The sequence below is a fragment of the Phyllostomus hastatus genome, unplaced genomic scaffold (assembly GCF_019186645.2).
Source record: "Phyllostomus hastatus isolate PE091 unplaced genomic scaffold, TTU_PhHast_1.1 phas_contig_196, whole genome shotgun sequence".
NCBI classification, from domain to species: domain Eukaryota; kingdom Metazoa; phylum Chordata; class Mammalia; order Chiroptera; family Phyllostomidae; genus Phyllostomus; species Phyllostomus hastatus.
This window is the reverse complement of record NW_025333709.1, coordinates 7761079-7788072: the sequence shown is the minus strand read 5'-3', so window position 1 is coordinate 7788072 and position 26994 is coordinate 7761079. Positions and strand designations below refer to the sequence as shown.

Here is a 26994-nt window from a genome sequence, read left to right as displayed (position 1 = left end):
AGAGTCCCCTCCTCGAAGGACGGTGGGGAGAACTAGGGGACGTGTGCAGAGTGCCCGGAATGGGTCTGCCCTGTAGCTACTGGGTTGTCGCATAGCCGACTCCAGCCTTTCTATCGTCTCCACAGTCTGCTTTAACCCTAGGCCAGATAGAGCTCATTGAAGCTATTTATGCGGAATGTTTAGGTTTTCATTTATTATCGTTTTGGTTCAAAATGTGTGTTATTTGGGGGTATAGGTTTCCAATGTTGGTCATTCTGATTTCTAACAATGACCATGTTAAGCACAGTGGCTCTTCCCAGACACACCAGCGCACTGGTCTTGTGCCGCAGCTGTTTGTAAAGGAGCACAATTAGATACATGTATTGTGTAGCGCTTCTCTGGCAAGTAAAACTGCTTTCACTAGGATCACTTAACCAAGTTGTTGCCAATCTAGTTCCAAAATCTCTAGGTACAGTTTTCTGCTTTAACGAGTTGTCAGAATCATTTTGCTAATTAATGCGGATTCGGTAATGCCATCCTACTCTTCATTTCTGTCATCTTCTTTAGTTCATAAAACATGACCTGTGGCTTTCATACACACAGAGGCCCATGACTGTGGGTGACCTGTGACTTTCAGCATGTGCCCGGCTGGGCCCACACTCCGAGAAGGGGGCGGGTGGTGCAGCCTCCCCCGTCCCCTGGCTGGACCACAGGTGACTGTCACACACGGGCCAGGGGCCCAAGAGCGTTCGAAGTGCCTCCCCTCGTTGTGTGAATTTAAAATATGTTTATTCCAACTCTCCACAACTATAACCCCTCTGCCATTTTTGACCTTGTGGGGAGGGCAGGGAATGAAACACCTTGTCGTCTGGATAGACCCCGGCAGAGGTCTGTGTCCTGGGCCGGATGTTCGGAGGCAGCAGACGAAGTTCAGTCTGGGTTCCCGGGAGAGGTGGGGGCAGAGACAGGACGGCAGAGGCCGCTCCGCTTGCCCCTGAGGCCACTTCTGCAGAACCTCCACTGCCAGGAGTGAGCACGCTCCGCCCGCCCGGCGTGTCTCACTCGTCCTCCGACGTAGACCGGTTCCGACCGGGTCTCCCTTCGGCCCGGGAGTTCCGGCGTGTCGGCCCGGCGCCTTCCCACGCACTTCCGGGTTCCTGCACGCAGCCTTCCCAGGACGCAGCGCGCCTCCTCGGGGCTCCCGCCCAGTCCGTCCTCTCCGCGGACGGACAAAACGACTGGAAACCGCCTGCAGTGCTCGTGGTAGGGAGCACGGACCAGGCTCCGCGGACTGCTCCCCAGTGGCATTGCACCGTAGCCGTTGTCTCGGGACTCGGCAGCAGCTGGGAGGCTCCCGGCGCCCCTGCCGAGCCCCGCGGGCATCTCGGGAGGGAAAGGGCCCCCACCTGAACGTGGACGGGGTCAGGAGAGCGCGCCAGGGAGGAGGCCGCTCCGCACGTGCAGGGCACGGGCGAGGGCGCAGCTGGCGAGTGAGTGCCCTCAGCGCCCCTGCGGTGGTGGGCGGAGCTGAGGACGCTCTGCCGCTCCTAGGGGAGGGCTCCTCCGCTCACTGCTGGCCCGGCTCTGCCCGCTGCCCACGGGGAGGCCGACGTTCCCGTTCCCGTCCGATGGGGTCGTCCTGCCGTGGCGCGCAGCGGGGAGGGAGCTCCCCCCACCCTTGGCACAGGAGTTTGTGTCCGGTGACAGAAATCTTAAACTACCGTTCTCGTGCATTTTTTGCTGTGTCTTAGTAAAATGTTTCCAGGCGCGATGTGGGTTCCGCTGTTCACACTCTGACCTCAGAAGTAAGGAATGATTTCTGTTCGTGTTAATTAGAGGAAAACTGTTTTCACCTCATGTCCCAGAGGACTAACTTGCGTAATCTAGAAGCAGTTCTGCCAACCAGTAAGGGAAAGGTATGAGAGAGAACGCACAGAAAATACAAATAGCTTAAAGACCTTCAGAAGATGCCAGTGTCCCGGTGAGAGAAAGCGCCAGTGCACGCGTACTAGGCGCCACTTTTCACGCGTGGGGACGGCGAGGGCCCGGAAGGGGACCGGACAGCGGGCTGACGCCCGTGGGCCGCAGGCTTTCCCTTGTGCTTCCAGCTGGAGCGCGAATCGGTGCGACCCCTGCAGAGGGCAGTTTAGCTGCCGCTATCAAAGTGTCTCGTGAGCATCACCTGGAAACCCCGATCCCAGGAACTTACCCTAGAGGCGCACTTTCGTGTGCGAAGTGTGACATCCAGGCTGCATCGCGGCTCGCAGTTGCCGAAGCCTGGGAACGCGCCGGCGTCGCGCGACCTCGTTTACGGCGCCTCCGCGCACCGGCACGTGACAGCGTTGTGGAGGTGCAGCCTCCCCTCGCACTGCTGTGGTGCGCCTGCCGTGCTGTTACACAAAAAGTGCCACGAGCAGAGCGGCGCGGAGCGCGGACGCTGTGTGACAGGCCAGTCCTAGGGCTGCAGGGCGTCGTGACGGGGTTCGAGGCTTATGTCGTCACCTTGGAAACGCACTCTCGCCACAGATACCTGCCCGCTGTGCCCGCTGGTCAAGGCTGCCCACTTCTAATGGTCATTCTGGTTTAACATGTTCACACTGCTGAGTGGTCAGTTATGTACATACATATACATTCCTCATTCGTTTGAAGTGTGTAAAAGATCAACCTAACTCTCGTTACCATTGTACATTGTATGCCAGTATATGTCCAGTAAAGATTCTTTGTTTCAAGAATGTAGAAAGTGGAAGTCGTGTTTTTATTTGTTCTTGTGTTGCAGGGACAGGCGCTTGCTGCAGCCGGCCCAGGTGTGTGACATTTTGAAGGGCGTCATTTTGATCATTTGCTATTTCATGATGCACTATGTCGACTACTCCATGATGTACCACCTGATCAGGGGGCAGTCGGTCATCAAGCTCTACATCATCTACAACATGCTCGAGGTGAGGAAGGGCCTCGTGTGCCCGCCCGGTCAGTCCAGCCCCACCTGCCCCAGCTCCAGTAGGGTGCTTCCAGCCTTCAGGGCTTGTCTCGTCCTTGTCTCGTGAAAATGCAGATTCTGCTTCTGCAGATCTGGGCTGGCACTAGAGTCTGTCGAGCAAGATGCACCTGTGCAGCTGGTCCTGGGCCACCGTGGGTGGCAGGTCAGGGCAAGACATGCCCCCAGTAAGTAAGAAGGGACCTGCTGCCTGGATATTTCTGAGTCATGGCCGCCTTGAGAATGTAAATTGTCAAAAGGCGGGATAATTCGTTTTACATGTTCATTGGAAACCCATGTCAGCTTTGAGCTAGAACTTTAAAGGTCCTGGAGAAAATGTAGGATTGTATATATGTTTGCTGTAATAGATTTACATGTTGATTACTTTGAATTTTCACATAGAGCAAGTAAACATAAGTTTTCCAGTATCTCTAAGTACTTAACATTTTATACAGTGTATCTCATTTTAAAGTGGTCAGCAGGTGGACATCTGCATATGTACAAAAACTAACAGTTACACAAAGCAAAACATGCTTTTTTTATGGGCAGAATCTTAATGTTTTTTAAACATAAGCTACACTACGTTATACATTTTTGAGATTCAGATTACATTTTTCTATCCTGCATTTTAGGAACACAAGTAAGGTCTACCTGTCTTAAATTAGCCAGGAAGGGGTTCTCCTTTTTCTTTCTTTTCTTTCTTTTTTTATTGTTCAAGTACAGTTGTTTCCATTTCTCTGCCATTGCTCCCCCACAACCCACCAACCCCCACCTCCAACCCTCAGTGCCCACCCCTCAGTTTGCCCACGGGTCCTTTACACATGTTCCTTAATGACCCTTCCCAGGAAGGGGTTTTTCCTAGTGGGTGGGCAGATGGGATGATGGGGCAGCTTCGGGCCTTTCTGCTCTGAGGCTGCATTGCCCAGTACCTGAGGGCTTCCCAGCTCGCCACAGAGGAACTCGAGCCATCCTGGTTATTCCTAAATTCACGACTGAGATGATTTCACACCAATCCCCAGCTTCCTGACTGTAGCTCAGTGCCCTGAGCTTGCTGTGCCCCACCGATGGGATGCAGGCAATGGGTGTGAGGCAGAGTAACCATCTTGTTCTCCCCTCCCCCTCTCAGAAGGGCAAGCCCGGCCTCATCTCTCTCCTCCTGCCATTGCAGAAGGAGGCTCTGTGTGCTGGGGCCCTGCTGGGCTCCCTTACCGCCTGCCTTCCAGGGACCTGCAGGTGACAGGGACTCTGCCTGCCCCCGACTTCATGTGTATGCCTCCTGGTTCTCAAAGCCCTCCACAAGGCGGTGTTGTTACTGTTATAATGGATAGGTCGAGAAAAAGGGTCCGAGAATTGCTGATCAAAGGGTTTCAGTACTCTTCACTCTGGACGGCGGTTGGTGGCGTGGTTTAAGCACAATGGACGAGAAGTCTGGGCTCCTGTGCAGAGAGAACCCGCCTGCGGTCCCGGTTCTTCTGCACGGGGCTGCCGGGTGCTGAGCGTCTCTAACCCCCAGTTTCTCATCGATAAGCTGGAAGTGCTGGGCGGATTGTGAGGACTAAATAAAGCAGCACAGAGAAAGGGCTCAGCACACTGCCAGGCACGTGGTAAGAGCTCCCCAAACGGTAGCTGTGGTATTGTTCCTTTGTTCGGTAAATCTGTGCCGGTCCCTGCATGCAGAGAACTGTCTCAGACCCTGAAGATCCAGAGGCGAACAAATCCCACCTCTCGGAGCTTATATTCCCCCGTGGGAGACAGACAGTAAACCAGGGGGTCAGGAGCAGGAGGTCCGAGGAAGTGACCCAGGCCACGATGAGAAGACCAGGTGGGGCGTTGGAGACTGGCAGCCACAAGAGGTCGGACGGTCTTAGAATGGTCTTAATTTTAAAGGTTAATTATTGTATAAATGGAGATCTCTAGTATTTGAGTTGCCTCTGAATCCTAGTGACATGTTTAAATGGGATGTTAAGAAACACCTTTTCACCAATTTTTCTCTTCAGGTAGCAGATCGTCTGTTTTCATCATTTGGCCAAGATATATTAGACGCTCTGTACTGGACAGCAACAGAGCCGAAGGAGAGGAAGAGAGCCCACATCGGGGTGATCCCTCACTTCTTCATGGCTGTTCTCTACGTCTGTATCCTTTCAGACACGCAGGAATCCCCGCGGTCACGCGTAGCCTGCGTTGTTTTAGTCAGTTCACGGTTTCTTTGATTTACAGGTGTGTGTGTGAATCCTGAATATTGATGTGAAATGCCTGCTCTCTCTTGAGAAATTAGTTATAATAGTGATTGTAAATTGACTTAAAGAGCTTCATGTATACGTGTTGCTTTGAATTACTAAAAAATAGTTCCAGCCTCAGTGTAACATTGTGTGGAAGGGTTTCACTTAAAGGTGTTATAGATATTCTATATAAATCTGTCACTTTTTATACTTATTTAGAATTTTTTTAAGTTATCTTTATGCCTGTGAATTCTTTGTTATAACCTGGACTGAAAAATGTTTACAGTCCATCTAGAAGTAAAATTTGAAATTGGTTGGGAAGAATTTTAGAGGTTTTATTCTCCCCTTGCACCCTCATCTTAACGGTTTTCTTTTGAAAAGTAAAAGCTTTATTATATATAGTGTGTATGTTTGCCCATTCGTTTGTATTTACACACGTGTGTACCTCCAGCAAAGTCCCGTGTGGGCCATATGTGCGCCCGTTTATGTTCATGTACACGCACCCGTGCCTACACTGGGGTTCCGCGTGGGTCAGACCCATTCACAGGGTGTGTCCTGTGATTTGTACTGTCTCTGAAACAGTGATACTTGAAGGAATTGGATTAATACTTGGAAAGTTAAGGGGCTAAGTGGGAAGATTTCTACAGAGTAAAAGCTTGTTTCAAGTATAATGGCAAAAAGTCACTGTTTTAATTTAAGTAAACTGTTCCATGTGTAATATGAATATAATTCTGCAACTTGTGACTTCTTCAAAAAATGACATATGAAGAAGAATCTTAAGTATCAGGCAATTCTTTCCATCTTAGACTCCCCATTCCCCTGAAGGACCAGAAGGGGAAATCACATCCAGACTTTTACTTTGTGTTTTTTTCTATTTTGGAATGCAAATCATCTTAATTCAGAATGTATATTGCTAAGTGTCTTCTTTCAGCATTCACCATAATTTATTCCATTCCGTTAACAAACTTTTTAAAGGGCCTGTTTCCCAAGCATTGCAGCAAATGCCAGAGAACTGGGAAGAGCCAGACAGCCGAGGGCCGGGGCTCGCCGGGCACATGAAGGGGGCGCGGGTCCGTTTCTGTGCTGGTGCGTCTCACGTGGGTGGCATGCCTCCCCATCCGGGCAGATTGGGGCCAACTAGTAGAAAAATTACAGCGAATAAAGTACTTACACAGAGTCATCTTGCCCCTCATTATTCACTTTAAAAATTGTGTCGTATTGTCTATTAATCTAACATGACACAGGCGGGTTTTTTCCTTGACCCCACTCACTGCCAGTTCTGCATGCAATCCTTATAATGGTGCAAGCGACGACTCTCAACGTGGCGTTCAACTCGCACAACAAGTCGCTGCTCACCATCATGATGTCGAATAACGTGAGTAGGAGAGTTTTCGCGTGTGGGCCGTCGCTCGGGCACTTCCGCAGCAGTGTTCTGGGTGGGGTAAATGTTTCTTCTGCATGTTAGTTATTCAGGAAGTTGTATGTGTATTGTGTCCATTTTTAAAACTGTTACAATGATAAGGGTCACTTCTCTTTCTTACTATTTCAGTTTGTTGAAATTAAAGGAAGTGTTTTCAAGAAGTTTGAAAAGAACAATCTTTTTCAGATGTCAAATAGCGGTATGTACCATGAGATCCTGCTTGCAGCCTTCTGCAGCATTCCTTTGCAGTTCATTCTCAAACTCGGATGTCACACTCCCTGCTTCTTTGACTTAAGCTGGGCTTCCTCTTACTCTCTCAACATCTTTACTAAGTTTACTTATTATTTTGGTTATTGCAATCTCAGGATGTTAAAGATAACAAAGGCTTACAAACATTTATATAGCTCCCTACTGTACTTGGAGAAACTTCTCATGAATCCAGAAATTTCTTCGTGGGAGATGACATTACTCCATTTTATAGATGTGCAAACTAAAACAGGGAAAGCAGTGTGACTTCGCCAGGGTCACTGAGCTCCTGAGAGCAGCACTGTGGCAGCTCAGACCCCTCCCAAAAACGAGCTCAGAGCCCAGCTACCCTGGAAACGAAGGTGCTGCTCCTAACTGGAAAGAGTTTGGGAATTTAGGGAATACACACACAGAAAATGCCGGCCTGTTTATAGAGACCAAGGTTTGGCAGCAGAATGAAAGCCATTTCATTTGCTGCAGAGCAATAGGGAAAGGAGGACATAAAAGAGAAGCCAAGACATTTCGAGGAAGGACTTCAGGGTGCACTTGAAATGCAGAGGCTGCAGGGGTCCCGCCGCTGAGTGGCAGGGTGGGGCGCAGAACTGTGAGATGCTAGAACATTAGGGAAGCGACGGTTGGGTGGGTGCAGGCTGCGAGGCAGGCTGCTCTGTGAGGGACTGTGCTGGCCACGGCCCCACTGCTGCGTAGGCGCAGGGTGCCAGGCTCACTGCAGATGTTGTTGCACTCAATTTCACTTCTCGGTTCCGTAGTATCTTAGGCTGCAATGAGAAAATAGCTTGTAAAGCGAAATGTGTAAACTAGCTTCTAGCAAGAGTTTAGGTGTTTGCTTTTATTAAATTCATTTGGGCAAAGATGAGAGTATTTAGTAAATTATATAAATGTTATGAAACCTACCCTGATTTGGTACCCCCCACCCCCCCAATTTCTACATGTGTCTTAAGAAATGCTTTTGTAACACTGTTCTTTTAGCGGAAGGGTATATCAGGTCAGCGCCTGTACACTTGCTCTTTACCAAATTGCACATGCAGTGTCCTGCTTTGCAGGGGCGTTACATTTTCCAGTCCTGTATTTTCCTTTCTGCTTCGGTTTTTTTCTTTTTCTAGATGAAAATAGTTGTCATATGTCCCCAAAGGCCATTGGAGGAGTCTGACTCAATATGAGCAGACTGATGGTTTGAATATTTTTGAAATTCTGTAGAAAAGTAGAATTTTCATACTGGAATTTGTGTTAGTGAGAGAAGTAAATGGCTTATCAGTGTAGCACCATTCTGTGTATGAGATAGTACGTTTATTTTATAGATACTTTTTTTTAAGTTGATGTGGGGTTTTTTTAATATATTTTTTAGATTTTTTTTTAATTTATTTTTAGAGAGGGAAGGGAGGGTGAAAGAGAGAGAGAGAGAGAGAAACATCAATGTGCAGTTGCTGGGGGCTGTGGCCTGCAACCCAGGCCTGTGCCCTGACTGGGAATCGAACCTGCGACACTTTGGTTTGCAGCCCGCACTCAATCCACTGAGCTACGCTAGCCAGGATGAGATACTTAACACATAATGTAATAATTACATTCTCTGACTAAAATTATTTTATATATTGTACTATTATTTATATGCACTATGTATTCATATGTTGAATTTTTTTCAGATATTAAGGAGCGATTTACAAATTATGTGCTTTTGCTAATAGTCTGTCTAAGAAACATGGAACAGTTTTCTTGGAATCCAGGTAAGTAATTTTTTACAACTACAGTGACTTCTAATTTTACTCTTGAACCAAAAATCATTCTTTTACATGGAATGGAATGAGCATTGCAGAAAACTTAAAGCGTTTTAGCTGCCCCTTTCCAGGTATCAGCAGCACCTGCCTCAGTAGAGTGGGTTGGTGTGGTGGGAAGCCAGAGCATGCCTGCCAGTCTTTGGCCCATCCTGCCCCATCCCCACACATTGGCCCGTCCCCACACACCGTGGCTGCAGCTGTGTCCTCACCGGGCCGTTGGGCCTTCCTGAGCACCACAGCTGCCGGCCTCCTTATTTTTGCTCACTCACTGCAGCCACACTGGGGTTATCTCAGTGCAGTCAGATTTTTTGCATTGTAGGAAGGGGTTCACCAGAAGAATGTCTGTTCTTTCCTAACATTAATAAGCATTTTGAATAATGACAAATTAAAGAAACATACTGTAAAGCAGTAAATTGTTACTTATATACATCCCTGAATCGAGGTTGGTCAGTTGCCAGGATTCCATGAGTTTTCACCCTCCGTCCATCTGGCGGAAGTTCGCCGGCTGTGCACTGTGGGGCCACCACCCATGTAAAAGGTGGTGGCCTGTGTTAGCACTCGCAGGCTCGCTGAGGAAGCAGACAGGCGGTCACAGCGCAACCCGGTGATGCCGCGGTGCACTTGGTGGCAAACGATCTGAGTGCTCGGCTCTTGCAAGTAATGGAGAGTTTCTCAGTGCCTGAGGGTTTCGTAAACCTTGTGCTTAAGAAGTGACATCATGTTTTGCATTTTATTTATTACTTGCACACCATGCATGGTGTAGGCATTTAATAACTTCTAATTTATTTTGGTTCAGTGCTAGTTTCCAAGTACCTGTGAAAAATCAGAAACATACAAAATGAGATCTGTGACCTTGGAAATATGTGTCCAGAATTATTTTCTTATAGAAACCATAAAGTCAGGTCACCCGATTCCCCAACCCTGAGCATGATGTCAGACTCCTGACACGGCCACACCCTCCAGTCAGGGTCGAGAGCCCCACCCTGTATGTCCACCAGGCCCCCAGCCGCCAGGTCCTAGGTCGTCACAGGTCTGTGTCGGCATTTCTCACTTGCTTCATGCTGTCCCACTCCTGTGTCCTTCTTCAGGGATCAGGAGTTTATCTGTTGCGGTTCTTGTCAGGCAGTTGGTACTGAACTCGCACTTCAGTAAATTGGAAGGCGAGCAAACTTGACGAGTTACATCAGTATGACGGTGAAGTGAGTGGTTGATCTCCATCTTGAAGTCGCAGTGATCGAGAGGGGAAGTTGCTCGGCTGACTCCCTTCCCTCTGAGGCCGCTCTGGGGTTAGAGGAGCTTGTAAGGAGCCTGCGTGTTTCATTAGCCACCCACCAGTGGCCCCGGGGTGGCTCCAGGAAGGGAGGCGGAGGGCCTGCTCACACCGGGTCCCCTCCAGGAGCGCGTGGCACAGAGAAAGTACAGAATAAACGTGTCGAAGGAATTTTTCCTCGGCTTGATTAAGTATAGTTCCTGTGATAATTTATTGAATGCGAGTTCTATCTCTATTACTATTGTTTGTTGAGAACATTGCAGTTTTGACCTGTGAACTTCAGATTTCAGCGTTAGCCTGTGATGTGGATTCGATTTATATTAAGCAATTTAACTGTTTTTCCCTGTACTTTATAGATCATCTCTGGGTGTTATTTCCAGATGTCTGTATGGTGATTGCATCAGAAATCGCTGTGGATATTGTAAAGCATGCTTTCATCACCAAGTTCAATGACATTACTGCAGATGTATGTATCTTCATAACCAGTTTAGTATTTGATGTTGACTTCTATTTAATATTATAGAGTTGTAGGATAACAAGTTTAGGTTTATTGCATTTATTATTGCATTATATTGAAGATAATAGAAGAGTACTACTACTTTAAGAATTATAATTTTAAATTTCTAAAAAGCATTACCATACTGAAAGTATAATAGTTCAGCATTAAACAGTTCTGTTTCCACACCTGTGGGTGCAGGTGCAGCCTGACTGGTGGTTGTGGTCAGAGCGTCACTAACTCAAAATCATTATAAACTGTTAATACTACCATCATCTGTTGACTTAAACTTTGAAAAATCACATTGTTTCTATTTAAAACATTGGGCTATCAAAATTCAGTTTTGTCTTGCTCAGCATCTATTTTTCTAAGAAGGCATTGTTATTATTATTGTATATGGAGTAATAATTTTTAAAATGTTTATTTAATTTAAAATTTCCAAATTATTATATACAAGGTCTGTCCAGAAAAAGTACAGCCATTGTTAATATAATGAGAACAGTTTGTGTGACATCAATGTAACTTGGTAGTCAAAATGACTGAGTGAGTAGAACAATGAATCTGCATTAAATTTTGCATTAAGCTTGAACATTCCTCCATGGAAACTATTCGGATGAATCAGAAGGCCGCAGCTATGGGCAGCTGGTGACTGACAACTTCATCACAACAACACACCCACTCATGCATCACATCTCAATTTTTGGTGAAACATCAAATCACCTGGGTGATTCACCCCCCCACACACACAGCCCAGATTTGGTGCCCTGTGACTTCCTGGCTTTTCCCAAAACTAAAATCACCTTTGAAAGGGAAGAGATTTCAGACCATTGATGAGATTCAGGAAAATACGATGGGGTAGCTGATGGTCATTGGGAGAACTGTGTGAGGACCCACCCAACCCAAGGTGCCTACTTGGAAGGGGACTGAGGCGTCATTGTCCTATGTACAATGTTTCTTGTATCTTGTATCTTCTTCAATAAATGTCTTTATTTTTCATATTAAGTAGAGGATACCTTTTGGACAGACCTCATATATTAGACTATTTAAAATAGCTACTATTCCCAAAATTGTAAATTCTTGGGATTATAATCATTGAGTACTTTATCTCTCTGTGAAAAGAAATCTTTAAAAGGCTTATAAACATAACAGTTGGGGGAATCGAGGCTGTTTTATTCTTCTTAGTGGGAAAACTAATAGAAAATCACTACCCAGATGGCTGTGTGGCTAGTAGAACCTTTTTTTCTGGTTAACTATTGAACATATTCATCTATCTACAAAGTTTCAATCTTCCCACTATGTATATTTGTACTATATTACTTAATATTGCATTCTTATTTGTTTTTAGGTCTACAGTGAATATAGAGCCAGCCTTGCTTTTGACCTTGTTAGCAGTCGACAGAAAAACGTGAGCATTGTATCAAAGACATAATCTGAAATTAACTGATGGTGGTTTCATTTAGCAGGAAATGCTGGTTTATGGGAAAGCTGTGTCAACTTAAACTTATTACTTATTCCTGTTCTTGACACTAGTTTTCACAAATTAATAAAAATAATAACTACCATTTAATATAAACAGGACATGATTTTTACAGCATTGTAACAGTGATGCAACTTTGTATTTAAAACTTCTTAAAAAAACCTTCTTACGAACACATAGATTTCCAAATCATTTTGCTAAATCGTATGATAGATGCCAGGTGCCCTTCCTCGTGACCTCACCTGTTTAGAAAACATGCCAGTGAGGAGCGGGTGGCACTTCCAATGCGCGGCCCGACCCCCACGAGCCCTGTCCCCTCTTTGTCCAGGCGTACACCGACTACAGCGACTCCGTGGCGCGGAGGATGGGCTTCATCCCTCTTCCCCTGGCTGTCTTGGTGAGTCCGTGCGCTCTTCTCTTTTTAAATGATGCAGTGCCCACCATTGTGGGACATTAATGAATAGAGTATCAGTAAGTTTATTTCAAAAGGACTTGATATAAAAATGAAAGGTAAGACTTGGGAGTTTTATTATCCTTTGGCATTTGAGCCATCCAATAAATAAGTGATATTAAGGAACTGTTTTTGTGTAAAGGCTTTTCTAGCAGTGAGAAAATTTTTTTTGCCTATTCTTTTGCCAAATTTTTTTTTTTTTAATGGAAATACCTGGTGGCAGGCGTGGGCCTGGCCACTGTAGCACATGCTGGTTGGAGTGTAAGTCGATCTGGCATTTCGAAGGGGCAGTTTGACAGTTTTACGGAGTGACTCCAGCTCTGGGAACTCGTTCTAAGGAAACAGTTATAAAAGGCACACGATGATTTATAGGCAGAGTTATACCTTACCATGGCTTTTATAGTGAAAATTTGGAAACGAGTGAAATAGGTTACATTATGGTATTCTCAAGTAAAGAAATATTCTGTATTCATTTTCCAAAGTTTTTTCAATGAAAGTTTCTACTCTTATATTCTGGATTGTATATGTTTCTGAATAATAGCACTGAAATTTACTAAATCAACTTGAAAAAGTCATCAAGTTTATATCTTAATGAATTGCTCACAGTAGCCTTGTAAATGGTTACTGGCCACCTCGGGCTCTAACAATTTTCACTAAGAGGGTTGGCTGGCTGCACTTGTGTTTGATTATATCCCTGGTTTGCTGCCTGGCCTCACATCAGAACAGGTGCAGCCATCTTCTCCACAGAGGTCATCTGGAGCTCTCACTTAAGGTACAGTCTCAAGGAGTCACCCAAGAGATGGCTGGAGAAACTGCAGGTCCCAGCAGCTGTGGTTTAGACCAGCTCGCCTGGCTGCTGCAGAGGGCCGGTGACTAATAGTTTTAATGTCACTTAAATTTCAGTGCAGCTGTCCGGATAACCGCACCCTAAGTGTGTTCAGTTACTTCAGTAGTTTATGACAAAATAGTACAGCTTTCTTTTTCTTGGGAAAAGGAACTCCTAAAATTTTGGTAAGAGGGAGGATTTTAAAGAGTAAAATAATTATTTAAGCATTTAAAAGATTGATAAGGTAGAATATTAACTTTCTCTATGTTTGTTTTCTATAACCAGAATCATGATACATATAGTGTGAGGGTAACCAAGATAGCCTGGCCAATTTCTGTTTAAAAGGATTGGTTAGATAATTGTATTTGAACGTGGCTCTGGTTTGTTAAATAATAACTATCTAGGGACATATTTGTCAGAAAACTCAATTCATGATGAGTATGGATTTTTATTTAAGTATTTAAATATTTTTTTTGTCTTTAAATGTTTTTATGTTATTAGACCAAGATTTAGGCTTACTTAATAATTGACAAAAAACTTCTGGAAAACCAGTATTTTCATAGCGATCTGGTGGGTGTTTTGTTTTTTGTTTTTTAGGGGTTTTTTCAGTCCTTTACTCTCAGACCTCCAAAGTGGCTCTGCAGCTTTGGCAGATGTTTAGGAGCTTTGAAGAATATACCGAGGCCTCAGGAATCAGTTTTTTAACTAAGGCCCAAGGGAGGCAAAGCTTACTTCTAAATGTTACCCCGGGTCCTACAATGAGTTCATACCCCCAAAAGAGTAAAAGAAATCATGTATTAAGTTCTCATGGGAGTGAGGCTTTGCATGTATGTGTCTTAAAGTTACCTAAAATACGCTAGATAAAAACGAAGTCACTTGAGCCTCACTGGATGTGGTCATTGGCAGACCTTTCATCTGAACAAGTGAAGTCCTGGAGCCTCGTGAACTTGCATCACGGATGCTAGTGCAGCAGGCCGCTGCCCCAGTAGAGGGAGTGATGCGGCCTTCTGTGCCAGTTTTCTCCAAGTGAGACTTCACCGAACACACGACAGCCCACCCCTCTGTTTCCCCCAGTTGCTCTTTTATTGCCAGCATTTTAAAAGTATTGTTTAAAATGTATCTTATGTTTATTTAAGGTATAAAAGTAAATTATTTGATGGAAACGACGTCACTAGACAGGGTCACTTATTTTCCCCGATTTCCCATTTCCATGTCACGGTTCCCCTGGGCCCTGACACAGGCCCCTGCTGTCTGAATACAGAGCGCTTCTGGGAAACCTCGAGGAGGCCAAAATGGCATGAATCAAAGCAGCAGTTGATGTGAATTTGTACGTCTCTGTTGTTCACCAGGATCAAAGTGCTTAATTACGTCCAGTTATACGCTTAATGTAAACAGCCTTCCCAGCTGCCTTGGGCTTCCCTGACACCTGAGGACGCCCCTTGCTAGCAGATGCGCAGAGTACACTGAGGCGAAGCCCAGGTGCCCGTCCGGGGCAGCTGCGGTGGCCTGAGGCGCAGGGGCTGAGCGTGGTTCCCTGGGAGGGAGCAGTGCAGCCACTCGAGGTGTCCAGCAGATAAAACCTTGCAGGTTATTTTTGCTTTTTGTAGTAAAAGCAAACTTTGGATGTTTTCAGTTAGCAAAAACAGGTACCAATGGAGGTCTTTTATGAAAGCAGAGTGGTGTAAAGTGACCTTTTGGAAAGTAAGGAATACCTGTATATGGGCACGTTGTGAAGCCAAAGCTATAATGTGTACATATATATTTTCCGGTGGCAAATCCCACCAGATTTGTTCATCAGGCTTCCCAGGGTAATGATTTTATTGCTATATTTCTATGAGATAAAAAAGAAAATAGGTGTTTAACCTCAACTAACCCAAGGAGGCAGAAATTTTTTATCTTTATGTAATTGATTTTGTAATAGTATTTTTTTTTTAAGGAGTAAAAGCATCTTAAGTTTCCCTTTTCTTTCTGATCTCTGCAAGTCATGTTTGAGAGGTGGGGAATGTCTTAAATAGAATCAGAAGCCACAGGACCCAAAAAGCAAGAATAGTGGAGATGCCCACTAAATGGTTCTAGCTGTAGCAGGGACACAGGTAGCACAATGAGTTCATTGGTGTTTTCCAAAATAATTTTTTACTTTAAAAATCACCTGAATTGCTTCTCTACTGGGGCCAAGCAAACGTGTCATTTATGAACTAGGAATAATGTCTGACTTCGGAGTCAGTAGTTGAGCGTAGCATGAGCCACGAGCACCCAGGTTTGCCTGAACAGCCCACACCCTCTGCAGAAGCTTTCACAAGCTGCCGCAGTTCGGTATAATCGGCAGATCTAGAACTGCCTGCCTACTGGGATTTAGACAGAGGCCATGGGTGTGTGCCTAAAGTGTTAAAATCAGCATAATGACTGTTTCAATATTAACTAATAACTCTGTGGTTGTGTTTTGTTTGTGTGTTTTTGTTGTTTTGGTTTGTTTCTGGCTAGCTCATCAGAGTTGTAACAAGCTCAATTAAAGTGCAAGGAATCCTGTCTTATGCCTGTGTCATACTCTTCTATTTTGGGTAAGATGAACTGTTCTTGAATATGTTTTTGGTCGTACAGTAAAGTATACGTGCAAGAGGCAGCTGAGTCATAGTGCACCCACGCTCTCGGCCCGGGGCCCCCAGACAGCCTGCACCTCCAGCTGAGTTTGGGACTCCGCTGAGCCCTGCTTGATGTCCATGTTCTGCTATTTGCTAGTAGTGTTAATAGCACTTTAGATTTTATTTTAGTGAAATTACTTACTCAACGCTCTTTTTGCTTAGGAGTTGAGTTTTCCCATTTTATTTAGTAAAATAAAGTCTGCCATTGCATTCAGATATTTCCCTGTGCTCAAAATCCTCTGAGTTTCTACCGTGTTTGCCACGTTAGAGATTCAGCATGCACAAGGTCTGCATCTCAGAAACCAAAGAAGAGGCAGAGGTGTCGTTTCTCCGCCCGTGGCTGGGTCTGCGCTGGCTGCAGCGGAGCCCCGGGAGCTGTGCCCCAGGCGTCACCTGCAAGGGGCCAGACCTGCGTCTCAGGAGGAGAAGAGTGGGGAGGGAGCGGCGTGAACGACTGCAGCTGTGGAGCCCCTCAGGGTCCTCCCTGGGCAGGGGTCTGCTCCCCAGAGACACCTGGGCTCTTCCCATTTCCCACTGCGTGTGCTTCCTGCACTGCTCTGTGCCCCACACCTGGCGCGTGGCAGGTGTCACAGGAGCCAGGAACAGTCACTTGTCAGCGTCTCAGGGGCATCGTGAGTCAAGAATGTGCTTCCCAGCCCCCCCCGCCGTCCCCCCCGGGCACTCAGGCCGCAGGGGTAATTTCAGTGGCAGCGAAGCAGGTTTAACTTTGATCACGTGTGTGGCCATGGACTGTTTTCCAGCCTTTCCAGCCGAATGAACACATAAATGCTATTACCATATTAAGGCAGCCTTTTTTGATTAAAGAATATGAGATTCTCCCTTTCAGGCACAGATCCTCACACGGCCCTTCAAAGTACGGGCACTGTGCCTTGGTCATCAAGCAATGTTGCTGTGCTCGCCCCCATCTTTGTCTGACAAGCTTTTAGTCCAGTGTTTCCCTTTTGACATCAACACACCAGGACGGGACGTGTGTGTCTGCTGTGTCGGAAAACCTCTGTTTAGCTACAGTTGCCTGTGCATAATTCATCAGAGTGGGTGTGCTTTAATCGGCATTACTGGAAATTCACAACCTTCCCTGCCACCCCCGCCCCATGTCACCTCACCCACTGTTCCCTTCTGTTGACTTACTCTGACTACCCCGTAACAGGGTAATAACAAAAGGACCCTTCCCTCCCGCAAAGACTTTCTCAAAGCCACCTGCCTGCCTGTGAAGGCTTCTCTACTCCTGAACCCCAGCAGGCCCAGGAGTCTCCCTTCAGAAGAAACAAGTCAGAACTCAGCCGGGCCTCCCGACCCCCGCACGCCCAGCCTCTTTCAGGCCGTTCACTGAGCCGTGGGGGGAAGGATCTCGGCCGTCCCTAGGTACCTGCTCAGCGTCCTCAGAGAGCAGCGTGCACTGCCAAGGACTGCTCCCAGCACTGGTCTGGGGACCAACCAAAAAGGACACGAGTACCTGCCTTCGTATCACTGAAGTTCCAGTGGAGGAACAGGCAACGACCAGAAAGAGAAATCACTGTAAAGGGGCAGTTGGTAGCAAGCATCGGGAAGAAAAACATGACAGGGGCGGCTGCCCTGCAGAGAACAGCCGGGGAAGCCGCTGTGAGCTGCCTTTCCATGCAGACGCAGATGCAGGCATGCAGACGAGCAGTGGGGGTGGGGGCAGAGGGGGTGAGTGAGACCCAGCAGCTGTGGGAGGGGACAGCCCCTGGAAGGTTCTGAGCAGAGGAAAGCCAGATCCCCTCAGCTTCTTGCCAGGGCCACGGGGGCTGCTGCGCAGAGACTGGACTGGAGCGTGGGGAGAGGGGGAGCAGAGGCCAGGTCAGGAGGCTGGCACTGCCATTGCAGGGCATGCCACCGTGGCTGGAGCTGGAGTGGTGAGAACTTGTCAGCCAGCGGTAGACTGGAAGTGGAGCTGGGCGGGACTTGCAGATGAATCGATTGGATGTGCAGCGTGAGGGAAAGAGAAGGATCGAGTGCGATTCCAGAGTTTGGAGCCCAAGCCACTGGGGCCGTGGAATTGCCACGAACTGTGGTGGGGGAGCCTGTGACATACACACGGGGGGCTTGTTTTGTGTTTTGTTTTGGGGGACCAGGGCTGGCTCTAGTAAGTCTGAAATCCCCCAGGCAGTGCCGAGGAAGCCGTGGGAGGCGTGGTGTAAGGGTCACCGAGCAAAGCTGGGGCTGGGGTGGGGGTAGGTGGGGAAGTGTGTGCCCCCAGGGCCTGTCGCCAGGCAGCTGGCGAGGCCCTCGGTGTTGCTAAGGGCCCCATGTGTGAGGAGGTCCCAATAGGGAGGGTTTGTTTTTTCCCCAGGAGTTTTGCCAGATTTGTATCAATACCTGCAAATTTTATGTACCTTTGGTCTAGAAGTCTGACTTCTATAATTATAGCTGCTAGGAATCTATTTTAAGGAAATACAAATTGAACATAAGTTTTCATAATCAGAGACTTCTTAATGGAAGAAAAATATTTAAAATTACCTAAATATCCAGAAAGTAAGGGCTTTGAGGGGCTTTGTTATATGACAACCCTTACAGTGCAGTATTATCAGTCCATTAGAATAGTGTGACTGAGGAACATTAAATGATAGGAAACAGTATTCGTCATACACTGTCCATGCAGACCAGTAACGACGATAGTGAAGTAACAAGATCGGTTGACCTTTCCGTGTGACCGGCACTGCTCTGAGCGCCTGACCGGGACCGTCCCTTTATGGGTTGGCTGGTGAAGTGCCCCGGTCCACAAGCATCTCAACAGTGGCCTTAGTGTGGGAGCTCAGACTCAGCCCCCGGCCCCCCCCGCCTCGGAGGGGGCCGCACGGAACTGCAAGAAAGCACAGCAGAGCGGCCGAAGGTGACGCTGCAGGTTCTGCACGGGCTGGCGCTGGCGTGTGGCTCCCTGAGCTATGTCATACGGGTTTCTTGTCCACCTGGCTTCACCAGAAGCATTGATTTTGTAATGCGAGGAAAGTGTTGAACAGTTTGGATAAGACTGCTAAATGATGTAAGAAAGAAAGAAATGTCCAGTAATTAGAAGCTGTAACTTTTAAAGGGTGTGATTTCTTCTTACAATGAGAAGTAAGGAACTGGTCATACATTTCCCCCAGAGGAAGCCTCAGGAGCTCGGTGTGGGGGTGTCTCGGGCTTGGACCCTCCGCCTCCGGGGTCCTCCTCTCACCCTGGTGGCAGGGGCACCCACAGTGAGCGAGGTGAGTTCCAGCAGTGGTCAAGTGTCTCTTTCTGGTTTCAGGTTGATATCCCTGAAAGTGCTGAATAGCATTGTGCTATTGGGGAAATCCTGCCAATATGTGAAGGGGGCCAAAATGGAAGAGAAGTTGTTTAACCCTCCCCCCACCGGCACTCCCAGCAAACCGCCCGGCAAACCGCAGAGCAAGTGTAAACCCTCTCCAGGTAGGTGCCCTCCTCGCCACACCTCCGGGTCACGTTCCGAGGAGTGTTCGAGTGAACTCGTCCCCCCGGCACACTCGCCACCACGGCCCACGTAGCAGCGCCTTCAGGGTGTGATTTTACCTTGCTCAGTGGCTGTTGTCAGCGTCCCTGTGTGGGTCGTGCCCCCGATGCGCCTCAGGCAGCGCTCTGAGCTGTCACGTCCCTTCACTGTGCAACCGATGGTCACCAGACACCCACTGCGTGGGGTCCGCCGTGGGAGGAGGGGGCAGCACCCGCTCCAGAGTGTCAGAGAGGGGGAATGAGCACCCTGTCAGGTGGCAGTGACGAGGTGCTGCAGAGAAAACCAAGGCAGGGTCGGGGAAAGCGGACACCCGCCAGCCACCAGGAGACGCACCTTCCAGGGAGGTGGCCAGGCAGAGGGCCAGAGGGCCATGCCAAGGCCCGGGGTGGGGACTGGAGCAGGCCTGAGAGGCTGCGGGGCCCCAGCTCAACCGGGGCCCTGTGGGCAGTTCTGAGGACTGTGGCTTTCACGCCATAGGAAGGGGCTGATGCAGGGCTTGGAACAGAGCGGGGATGTGACCCAGTAGACACTTTAAAAAGGTGATTGTCAAGCTTTGTGAAAAAATAGTGAGGAAGGGTAAGCCCAGAGACCAGGGCCCGGGGCAGGCTGCCTGGCTCGGAGCAGAGGTTCGTGGTCTGAGCGGGGGCGGCTGACCGGATGCCGGAAGGGCCTGGAGAGCCGGGGACCTGCGGGTGCGGTCGTGCAGTGAGAGGAGGCGGCAGCAGTTAGGGAGGACCCAGGGCTCCTGGCCCGGGAGATTTGAAGGGAGAACAGGGACCCTGACTGAGTTTTTGTCGTTAGATGCCAGTTTCCCTTTCACACGGGTGTTAGGTTCGCAGGACGTTTAGTTGCAGGGGTGTAGTCGTGAATGCACGGAGCCGCTGCGTGCCTGCACGGTGCGAAGGCAGACACGGCGCGCTTTCAGGGCCTCGCAGACTGACGGGGGGGGGGGGGGGGGGGGGGGGTGACGCGGGTGGGTAATTCAAACAAGGGAGTGAGCTTATCAGCAGGAGAGGGCCCGTCCCTTCCTGGAGTGGGCGCTGCCCAAACTGAGTCTGGACGGAACGGGGGAAGTGGGCCGGGCGAGGGTGGGTGCCTGGTCCCAAGGGAAGAGAGAGGCCCGCGCTTGCCGTGTGTGCGCTACAGGGAGCTGCTGTGAAGTGGTGGGGGGGGTTGGAGCCCCACTCGGAGTAAGTTTTCGTTACAAAGAACATGTGAGCACTGGCCGCAACCTGGGGCTGCGTGTGCTTCAGCCTCCTGGCTGGTTCACAGCGGGCCGCGTGTGTGCTGGTGTGCTAGGCTCCCGCAGTCAGCTCCTAAGCACTCAGCGTCCGTCGTGCTTGAAGGAGCCTCCACACCAGTGCGGAGGTAGAGCCCTAGGCACAGGTCCCAGGTCGAGGCCCCTGGATCCGGGACCGTGTACTAGGAGGGAATTTCGGATGAGTTGTCTGAGCATGGGGCCCGGAGACCACGGGCCAGAGAGCACCGGGAGCGTGTTGCACAGCAGGCAGCGTGGGCCCCGATCAGAGACGCAAAGAGGTCCCAGCTCTCAGGCCGGCGTGGTGTTCTTCATGTTTTAAAAGAAGCAGAAGATGGCAGCCGGGGTTGGGGCTCAGGGAGGGCAGGACGGAGGGAGTATGCGGAGACAGGCGGCTGGCGGTGGGCGTAGCGCAGGCCAGCACATAGTGGGTCATCCACCTGAAACACGCGCAGCCTGTGGTGCATCTGCTTCACCCCCAGCAAGCCGCTGCCCCAGGGACGGCACAAGCGGGTCTGATCGACGGGGCCAGGCCCCAGCCCAGGTGCCCCCAGGCCGGGCTCCCGGACCCTGTGGCCCCAAATACAGTTTGGGGCTTGTTTATTGGTTTGTGTTTGCCTCAGATGAGGACTTGCTGCGGGTGGGGTGCTGAGTCCAGCAGAAGTGGCTGCAGTGAGAGCAGAAGTGGCTGCAGTGAGAGCCGGCGCGCTGCAGGGCCTGCTCAGCCCTGACGCCCGGGGAGGAGCTGACGTTCCTCCTCCCGGCCTGGCAGCAGGCGGCGAGGCCCCGGGGTGGGAGGGACTGCTCATGTGGGACTCCCGCTCCTTCCAAAGCCGGGCGCGGCGTCATTTGTATGAAATGACTCCCGTGACCCCTGTGTGAGAGCGTGGGTTAGCAAACACAAGTGGCGTCGCCTCCGGGTATCACCGTCTGAACTGTGGCTGCTGGTGCAGCATGCCGTTTGGTTGCCGTTCCCTCTTCCCTCAGGGCCACCGCGCTGGTAAGCGCATCGCGGTTCTGAGCTTGGGGGCAGCCCTTCTTGCTGACTGACGGTGACGGGTCTGTGTTTCCACAGAAGAAAACCTGTCTGCCTCCGTCACCAGCCAGCCCAGCCATCAGAAGGACAGCGTCGTGCCGCTGCTCGTGACGAGCAGTTCTGACCAGTTCCTGACGACCCCCGACGGCGACGAGAAGGACATAGCGCAGGACAACTCGGAACTGAAGCACAGGTCCTCCAAGAAAGACCTCCTGGACATAGACAGGTTCACGATCTGCGGGAACCGGATTGACTGAGCTCCGCGGCGCCGCGTGCCGAGCGCCGGGCCCTGGGGCGGCCGGGCTGCGCTGCCGGGCGGACAGATGCGGAAAGTGGCACTTAAATATTTATTTAAAAACTTAAATTATTAATGGAAAGCAAATCTTAGTACCTTCCTTCCAGTGATGTGGTCTGGTCGAAGGTGAGGTCATGGACCAGCAGCCACCTCCAGCCTGGACCTTTGAGGGTCCCCCCTGCTTGGAGAAGCAGCAGGGTCACTTCCGGCCCACGGGAACCACCTCAGAACCACTCTGCTCTGTCAGTCCGTGCTTCCAGAACACCGAACTCGGCCCCGGGGTCCCTCCGGTAGGAGGGCACGCGCCTGGGAAACTGTGACGCTTTCTCCGAGACGTGGCCTGTCCCGGCTCATGCAATTTCCACGAACCGTTTTCAAGCTACTTGCTCTGCCAAAGCATTTAAAAAAAGTAATTGAACTCAAGTCAAGATAAATGTCCTCACCACAGAATTATCCTTGAAGATGTATCTGAATTATTCAGAATAAAAGGCTACCTTAAGTAAGACACGATGAATAGTAGCGTTTTATAGGGGGAAAAAAGCCCTAAGCCAGTTTGTCTGATTTAAAAAATGTTAATCAATGAAGGTTATGCATCACCGAGAAAATGTTTCATAATTTTTCAGTGTACTCTAAAGCAAAATGTGACCTGTGTGTCGTTTAATCACAGTGGATGAAATAGAAATTACCTTACCAAAAGGTAGTTTTTATACTGAAAAAGCAGAGCAGCGTCAATGTCAACGGACAGCCAACTGGTCTCGCTCTAAAACTAATTGCTTCGGCAGTTGTTGCAGTTCAGAGGATTTGGTGTTGGACAGGCTGCAGAGCTGTCCGTGTTCAAAATGCAAAGATGCTGACTGTGACGTGAGCTTTCTGAGTGACAGGTTTAAAGTAAACAGTGAAGTGGGCTGAGCGGCACCGTCTGGCGTGGGCTCACCCCGCGCATCAGTCCTTCCGTGTGGAGTGGCCGGGGTGGGGGGGTGCCGTGCCTGCCCCCGGGGCCCGTCTGTGCTCTGTGGGGCCGGGTCTGCGTGGGGACGTGTGACCGTCCCGTGTGCCTGTGCGGGGTCAGGGCAGGCGTGTGTTGGGAGAGAGGAGATGGGGTGTCCGGGGTGCGTGGGTGGCTGTCTGAGGCTCTTGTGTATGGATGTCAGGAACAGCAACCAAAAGGTGCTTTTTGGTTCGAGGTCAGGATTCCATGTCTGCTTACTTACTAGTTTGTGGCCTATATCATAAGCAGGTTATTTTCCACCACGTTTTATCTTGAGAAGCCTTTCTGCATCTTTCTGAACATTTCACGGCATCTAGTGCCAGAGTGTCCGGGGGTCACTGTTAACTGTTGTTCCCTTCAATGTTTTCATCGTGAAGCTCAGCTCCTCTGCCGATGTTGCAGGCGTAGGGTACGCAGAGGTCCGTGTTCGGTGGTTGTCTGTTTCCTGGGTGAAACGCAAACAGGCTTGAGTAAAGCTTTGTCTTGTTTATTCGACACACGAAAGTGATTTCCTAATGTTTTGCATTAACTAAAGAAATCTAAAGATTAGTGTTCGCATCGGGTAAAAGGAAATAGTACAGAAATACTCTTGTTGGCCGTGACGTATTTCAAGTGAAAAATGAAAAGACTATTAATTGCTTTGTCTATGTTTTAATGACGCCCCAGTTTAGGATTTTTTTTTTTTCATGTTCTCCACTAAAAGTGTCCATGGCGAATAGGAATAGTTTGGGGGAAAACTTTGCCAAACCTAGCCCTAACCAGAGCAAAAGTATGATGGTGGCATATCTTTCAGTTCAGCCCGAATTACTCTGTTACTGTGCTGTCAATTTCACAAGAGTTTCATTTCCTTCACAGAAAATATTGGGAGTTTGGAATGATGTTCATTTCTGCTGTCAAAATGGCATTCAGTACTAATTTTATAAGTGCATCTTGTGTGAAACTCAATAAATTCAATTTTGTAATCTTTTTTAAAAAGGTCACTGAATTTATTTTGATGACGTTTACTGTTACATTTGGTGGAGTGAATTTCCCATTCTATAAGAATTTATTTCTAATTTACAAGTGACAGGACTACAACAAATCTGAATTATTCTTTTGGTCTTGATGGTGACAAAAATGTTTGATTTTTGTCTTTAAAAGAAAAAAGCCAGGCCTTGATCATAGACCATTTAATATCTGTTAGCAAGGGGAGGTTCTTGCACTTTTCAAGTGTTCTGAATGTCACAAATACTCCTTCCACACCTGGGACTCAAGTTCAAGGCAGTGCTTCGGTTTGAACATGTGAGACACGACCTAGGTCAGACTCTTACTGGCTTTTCCTTTGGAATCAAGGTGTAAACACTAAGGGTCACTCAGGAGCCTGCCCAGACTCCCTCTGGACCGCCGAGTGTGGGCCAGCACATGTACTTGACACTCTCAGCACACGTCCATGGAAGACACGGGTCACACTTAGATGCGCAGACACTCTCCTTCCGCCCTTGGTCACTCAGCAGAGAGGGACGTACACTCGCAAAGCAATTCAAAGCCACGACATTTTGATGTGTCTCAGTTTTAGCTCTTCTTTCAACGGAGAGTTATTAATCACCTGTGTATCAGGAGTTGTAAGCCTGGTTCTTTTCCTATTGAATGGACTAAAGATAAGATGACCATAGAGCCGTTTCAAGGGCTTCTATCAAGCACAAACAAGAAATTGCGCTTCTACTGGAGACACTGGTGGTGCACGCAGATACAGGGGTAGCCGGGCACCAGGCTGTCCAGTCGGGGACTGGGCTCCCGAGCCCACCTCGCTGTGCCGTGTGGCCAGGTGACTGATTCTCGCCAAGGGGTGGAAGTGGGAGGGGCATATGCCGTGACAGGTCCCCTCCACCTTCTCTCTGCTTCCCACCGGCTGGAACTCGGAGCAGGTGTGCCCTCACCGCAACCACACAGGTAAAAAGCTCAGCACTCACAGGAGGCGGGAAGGAGCCTGGGTCCCCGAAGGCTCCTGCAGAGCAGAGGTGCCTGTCCCCTTGGAACACTCAGCTTTGCCTGTACCCAAGAGAGGGAGACAGGCCTTTGCCCCTCAGCCACCCAGTGCCGAGGGCCTGTTCCCGCCCTCATCCACTGCTAGGGAATCTGAAAGGGCCTCTTGGGAGAGCTTTACATGAGTGAGGTGTTAGACCTGCCTCGCTAAAACACTGGCTTCTGAAAGTGCACGCGGGCTCACACTTACCATTTGTTGTTTCTAGGGGAAAAGAGAGGTCACTACGCCCCACTTACTCCACGGGCGGTCTCCCAGCGCCCTGGGCCATCTCCAACTGAACATCAGACTCGTTCAGAATTGACGAAGTCCCGTTGGGCGGTGCACTCTCCCCAGCAGCTGTGCCTTGCCCCTTGTCTCTCTGGAAGGTCATGTGCACAGCAACAGAGCACAGGAGCCTAGCATGTGAGCACGGGGAGGTGGAAGCCAACGGAGTTACTACATACGTCAAAAAAAGCAGCAAAGAGCCCTGGCTGGTGTAGTTGAGTGGATTGAGTGCCAGCCTGTGAACCAAAGGGTCGCCAGTTCGATTCCCAGTCAGGGTACATGCCTGGGTTGCAGGCCAGGTTGGGCCCCCAATAGGGGGCGCATGAGAGGCAACAACACATTGATGTTTCCCCTCTCTCCTTCCCTTGCCCTCTTTCTAAAAATAAATCTTTTAAAAAATAAAAAATCAGCAGAGATGCCATCTGGGGCTAGTCTGAGGCAATGGTGTCACACAAGTGACTGCTGAAAAGACTCCTATGTTCTGGCTCAGGGTGACCTGTGGCATTGTGAGTGTCAGACGCTGAGGCAGCTTTAGATCTGATTAAAGGGGAGCGTGTGCGGTTGAGAAGGGACGTCGTTAAAGACGTTGGCGTTCGAAGGGAGCCTCGGTGTCCGGAAAGTTGGCTCGTGCGCAGCAGTGCCGGCAAGCATGCCCTCACTGCCCTGAGTTTCAGTAAGAGAAGGTGGTCGGCTCAGACAGCCAAGTGGGGGAAGGCGCGTTTAGGTGCCGTGTGGTCAAGTTGCATTGGAAGTTGATATGAAAGAAACAAAGAAGCAGCCTGGCTCTCCGCACGATGTTTTTTGCTTTAACTTGCAACTTTTTTTAAAAGATTTTATTTATTTATTTTTAGAGAGGGAAGGGAGGGAGAAAGAGAGAGAGAGAGAGAAACATCAATGTGCAGTTGCTGGGGGCTGTGGCCTGCAACCCAAGTATGTACCCTGACTGGGAATCGAACCTGCGACACTTTGGTTCGCAGCCCGCGCTCAATCCACTGAGCTACGCCAGCCAGGGCCACAACTTTTTCTTTAAGCACGTGAAGAAACTAAGGGGTTCTAAAAGTATACTCAGCACCTTTGTAAGAAGACAGTTCCAGAAGTGCAGAATGTGCAAGCTCTGGAAGGGTGAATCACCTGCAAAGTGGGTCATTATCTCTGAAACTGCAATTATTTTCAGTAACCATATTCTCATTTCATTTTAGATACGCCTGCATAAGAATGTAAATACTAGGGAAAGTTTAGAAACACCATAAAGTCGGGGTTAATGAGGTAAGTGCAATACGATAGAAAACGCATCGGTATCTCTTCTTGGGCTCGATTTAACAGACATTAATTGTGCAGTCACTGTGCAAAGCACAGGAGTGAGTAAGCGAGGCGGTCGGCTCACGAAGCGTATCTGTAGTCTGGTGGGGGGGCTGACCGTTCAACCGGGCGATTCCAGCCCCACGGGATAAGCACTGCCGTGAACACAGGGCCTGGTTGTGGCGGAACATCCGCTGCCCATGGGCTCCACCACGTCACTGCCCGCCGCCTCTCGTGTGGAGCCTTGGCATCTTGTGCATTTCCTGGCACGTGGAGGCAGCCAGTATTTACGGGACGAATAAACATGGGACCCGTTCTCTGCTCCGTTCCAGGGGAAATTGGAGGGGGAGGGGGCAGGGGCCTTACCAGACGTCCTGAACTTCACCCTGTAGGCAACAGCGGAGAGCTTAAGTGGAAATTTTCTTAAATCCTCACCTGAGGACATTTTTTATTGATCTTGGGGACAGTGGAAGGGGGACAGCAGAAGGGGGTGAGAGAGAGAGATATTGATGTGAGAGAGAAACATCACCCTTGCCTCCTATACATGCCCC

The 26994-nt window shown here is 49.1% G+C and overlaps 1 protein-coding gene across 1 annotated transcript in view; it reads left to right on the top strand.

The window, feature by feature from the left end:
- TAPT1 (transmembrane anterior posterior transformation 1) overlaps nucleotides 1-23832 on the top strand; it is a 57648-nt gene extending 33816 nt beyond the window's left edge. The window contains exons 4-14 of the mRNA XM_045834288.1: nucleotides 2756-2918; nucleotides 4951-5086; nucleotides 6450-6547; nucleotides 6722-6791; nucleotides 8500-8580; nucleotides 10258-10367; nucleotides 11743-11802; nucleotides 12203-12271; nucleotides 15633-15709; nucleotides 19059-19219; nucleotides 21614-23832. Coding sequence (XP_045690244.1) covers nucleotides 2756-2918; nucleotides 4951-5086; nucleotides 6450-6547; nucleotides 6722-6791; nucleotides 8500-8580; nucleotides 10258-10367; nucleotides 11743-11802; nucleotides 12203-12271; nucleotides 15633-15709; nucleotides 19059-19219; nucleotides 21614-21831 — 1243 coding nt within the window. The 3' untranslated portion in view covers nucleotides 21832-23832. The remainder of the gene's footprint in view (nucleotides 1-2755; nucleotides 2919-4950; nucleotides 5087-6449; nucleotides 6548-6721; nucleotides 6792-8499; nucleotides 8581-10257; nucleotides 10368-11742; nucleotides 11803-12202; nucleotides 12272-15632; nucleotides 15710-19058; nucleotides 19220-21613) is intronic.
- The last annotated feature ends 3162 nt before the right edge of the window (nucleotides 23833-26994 follow it).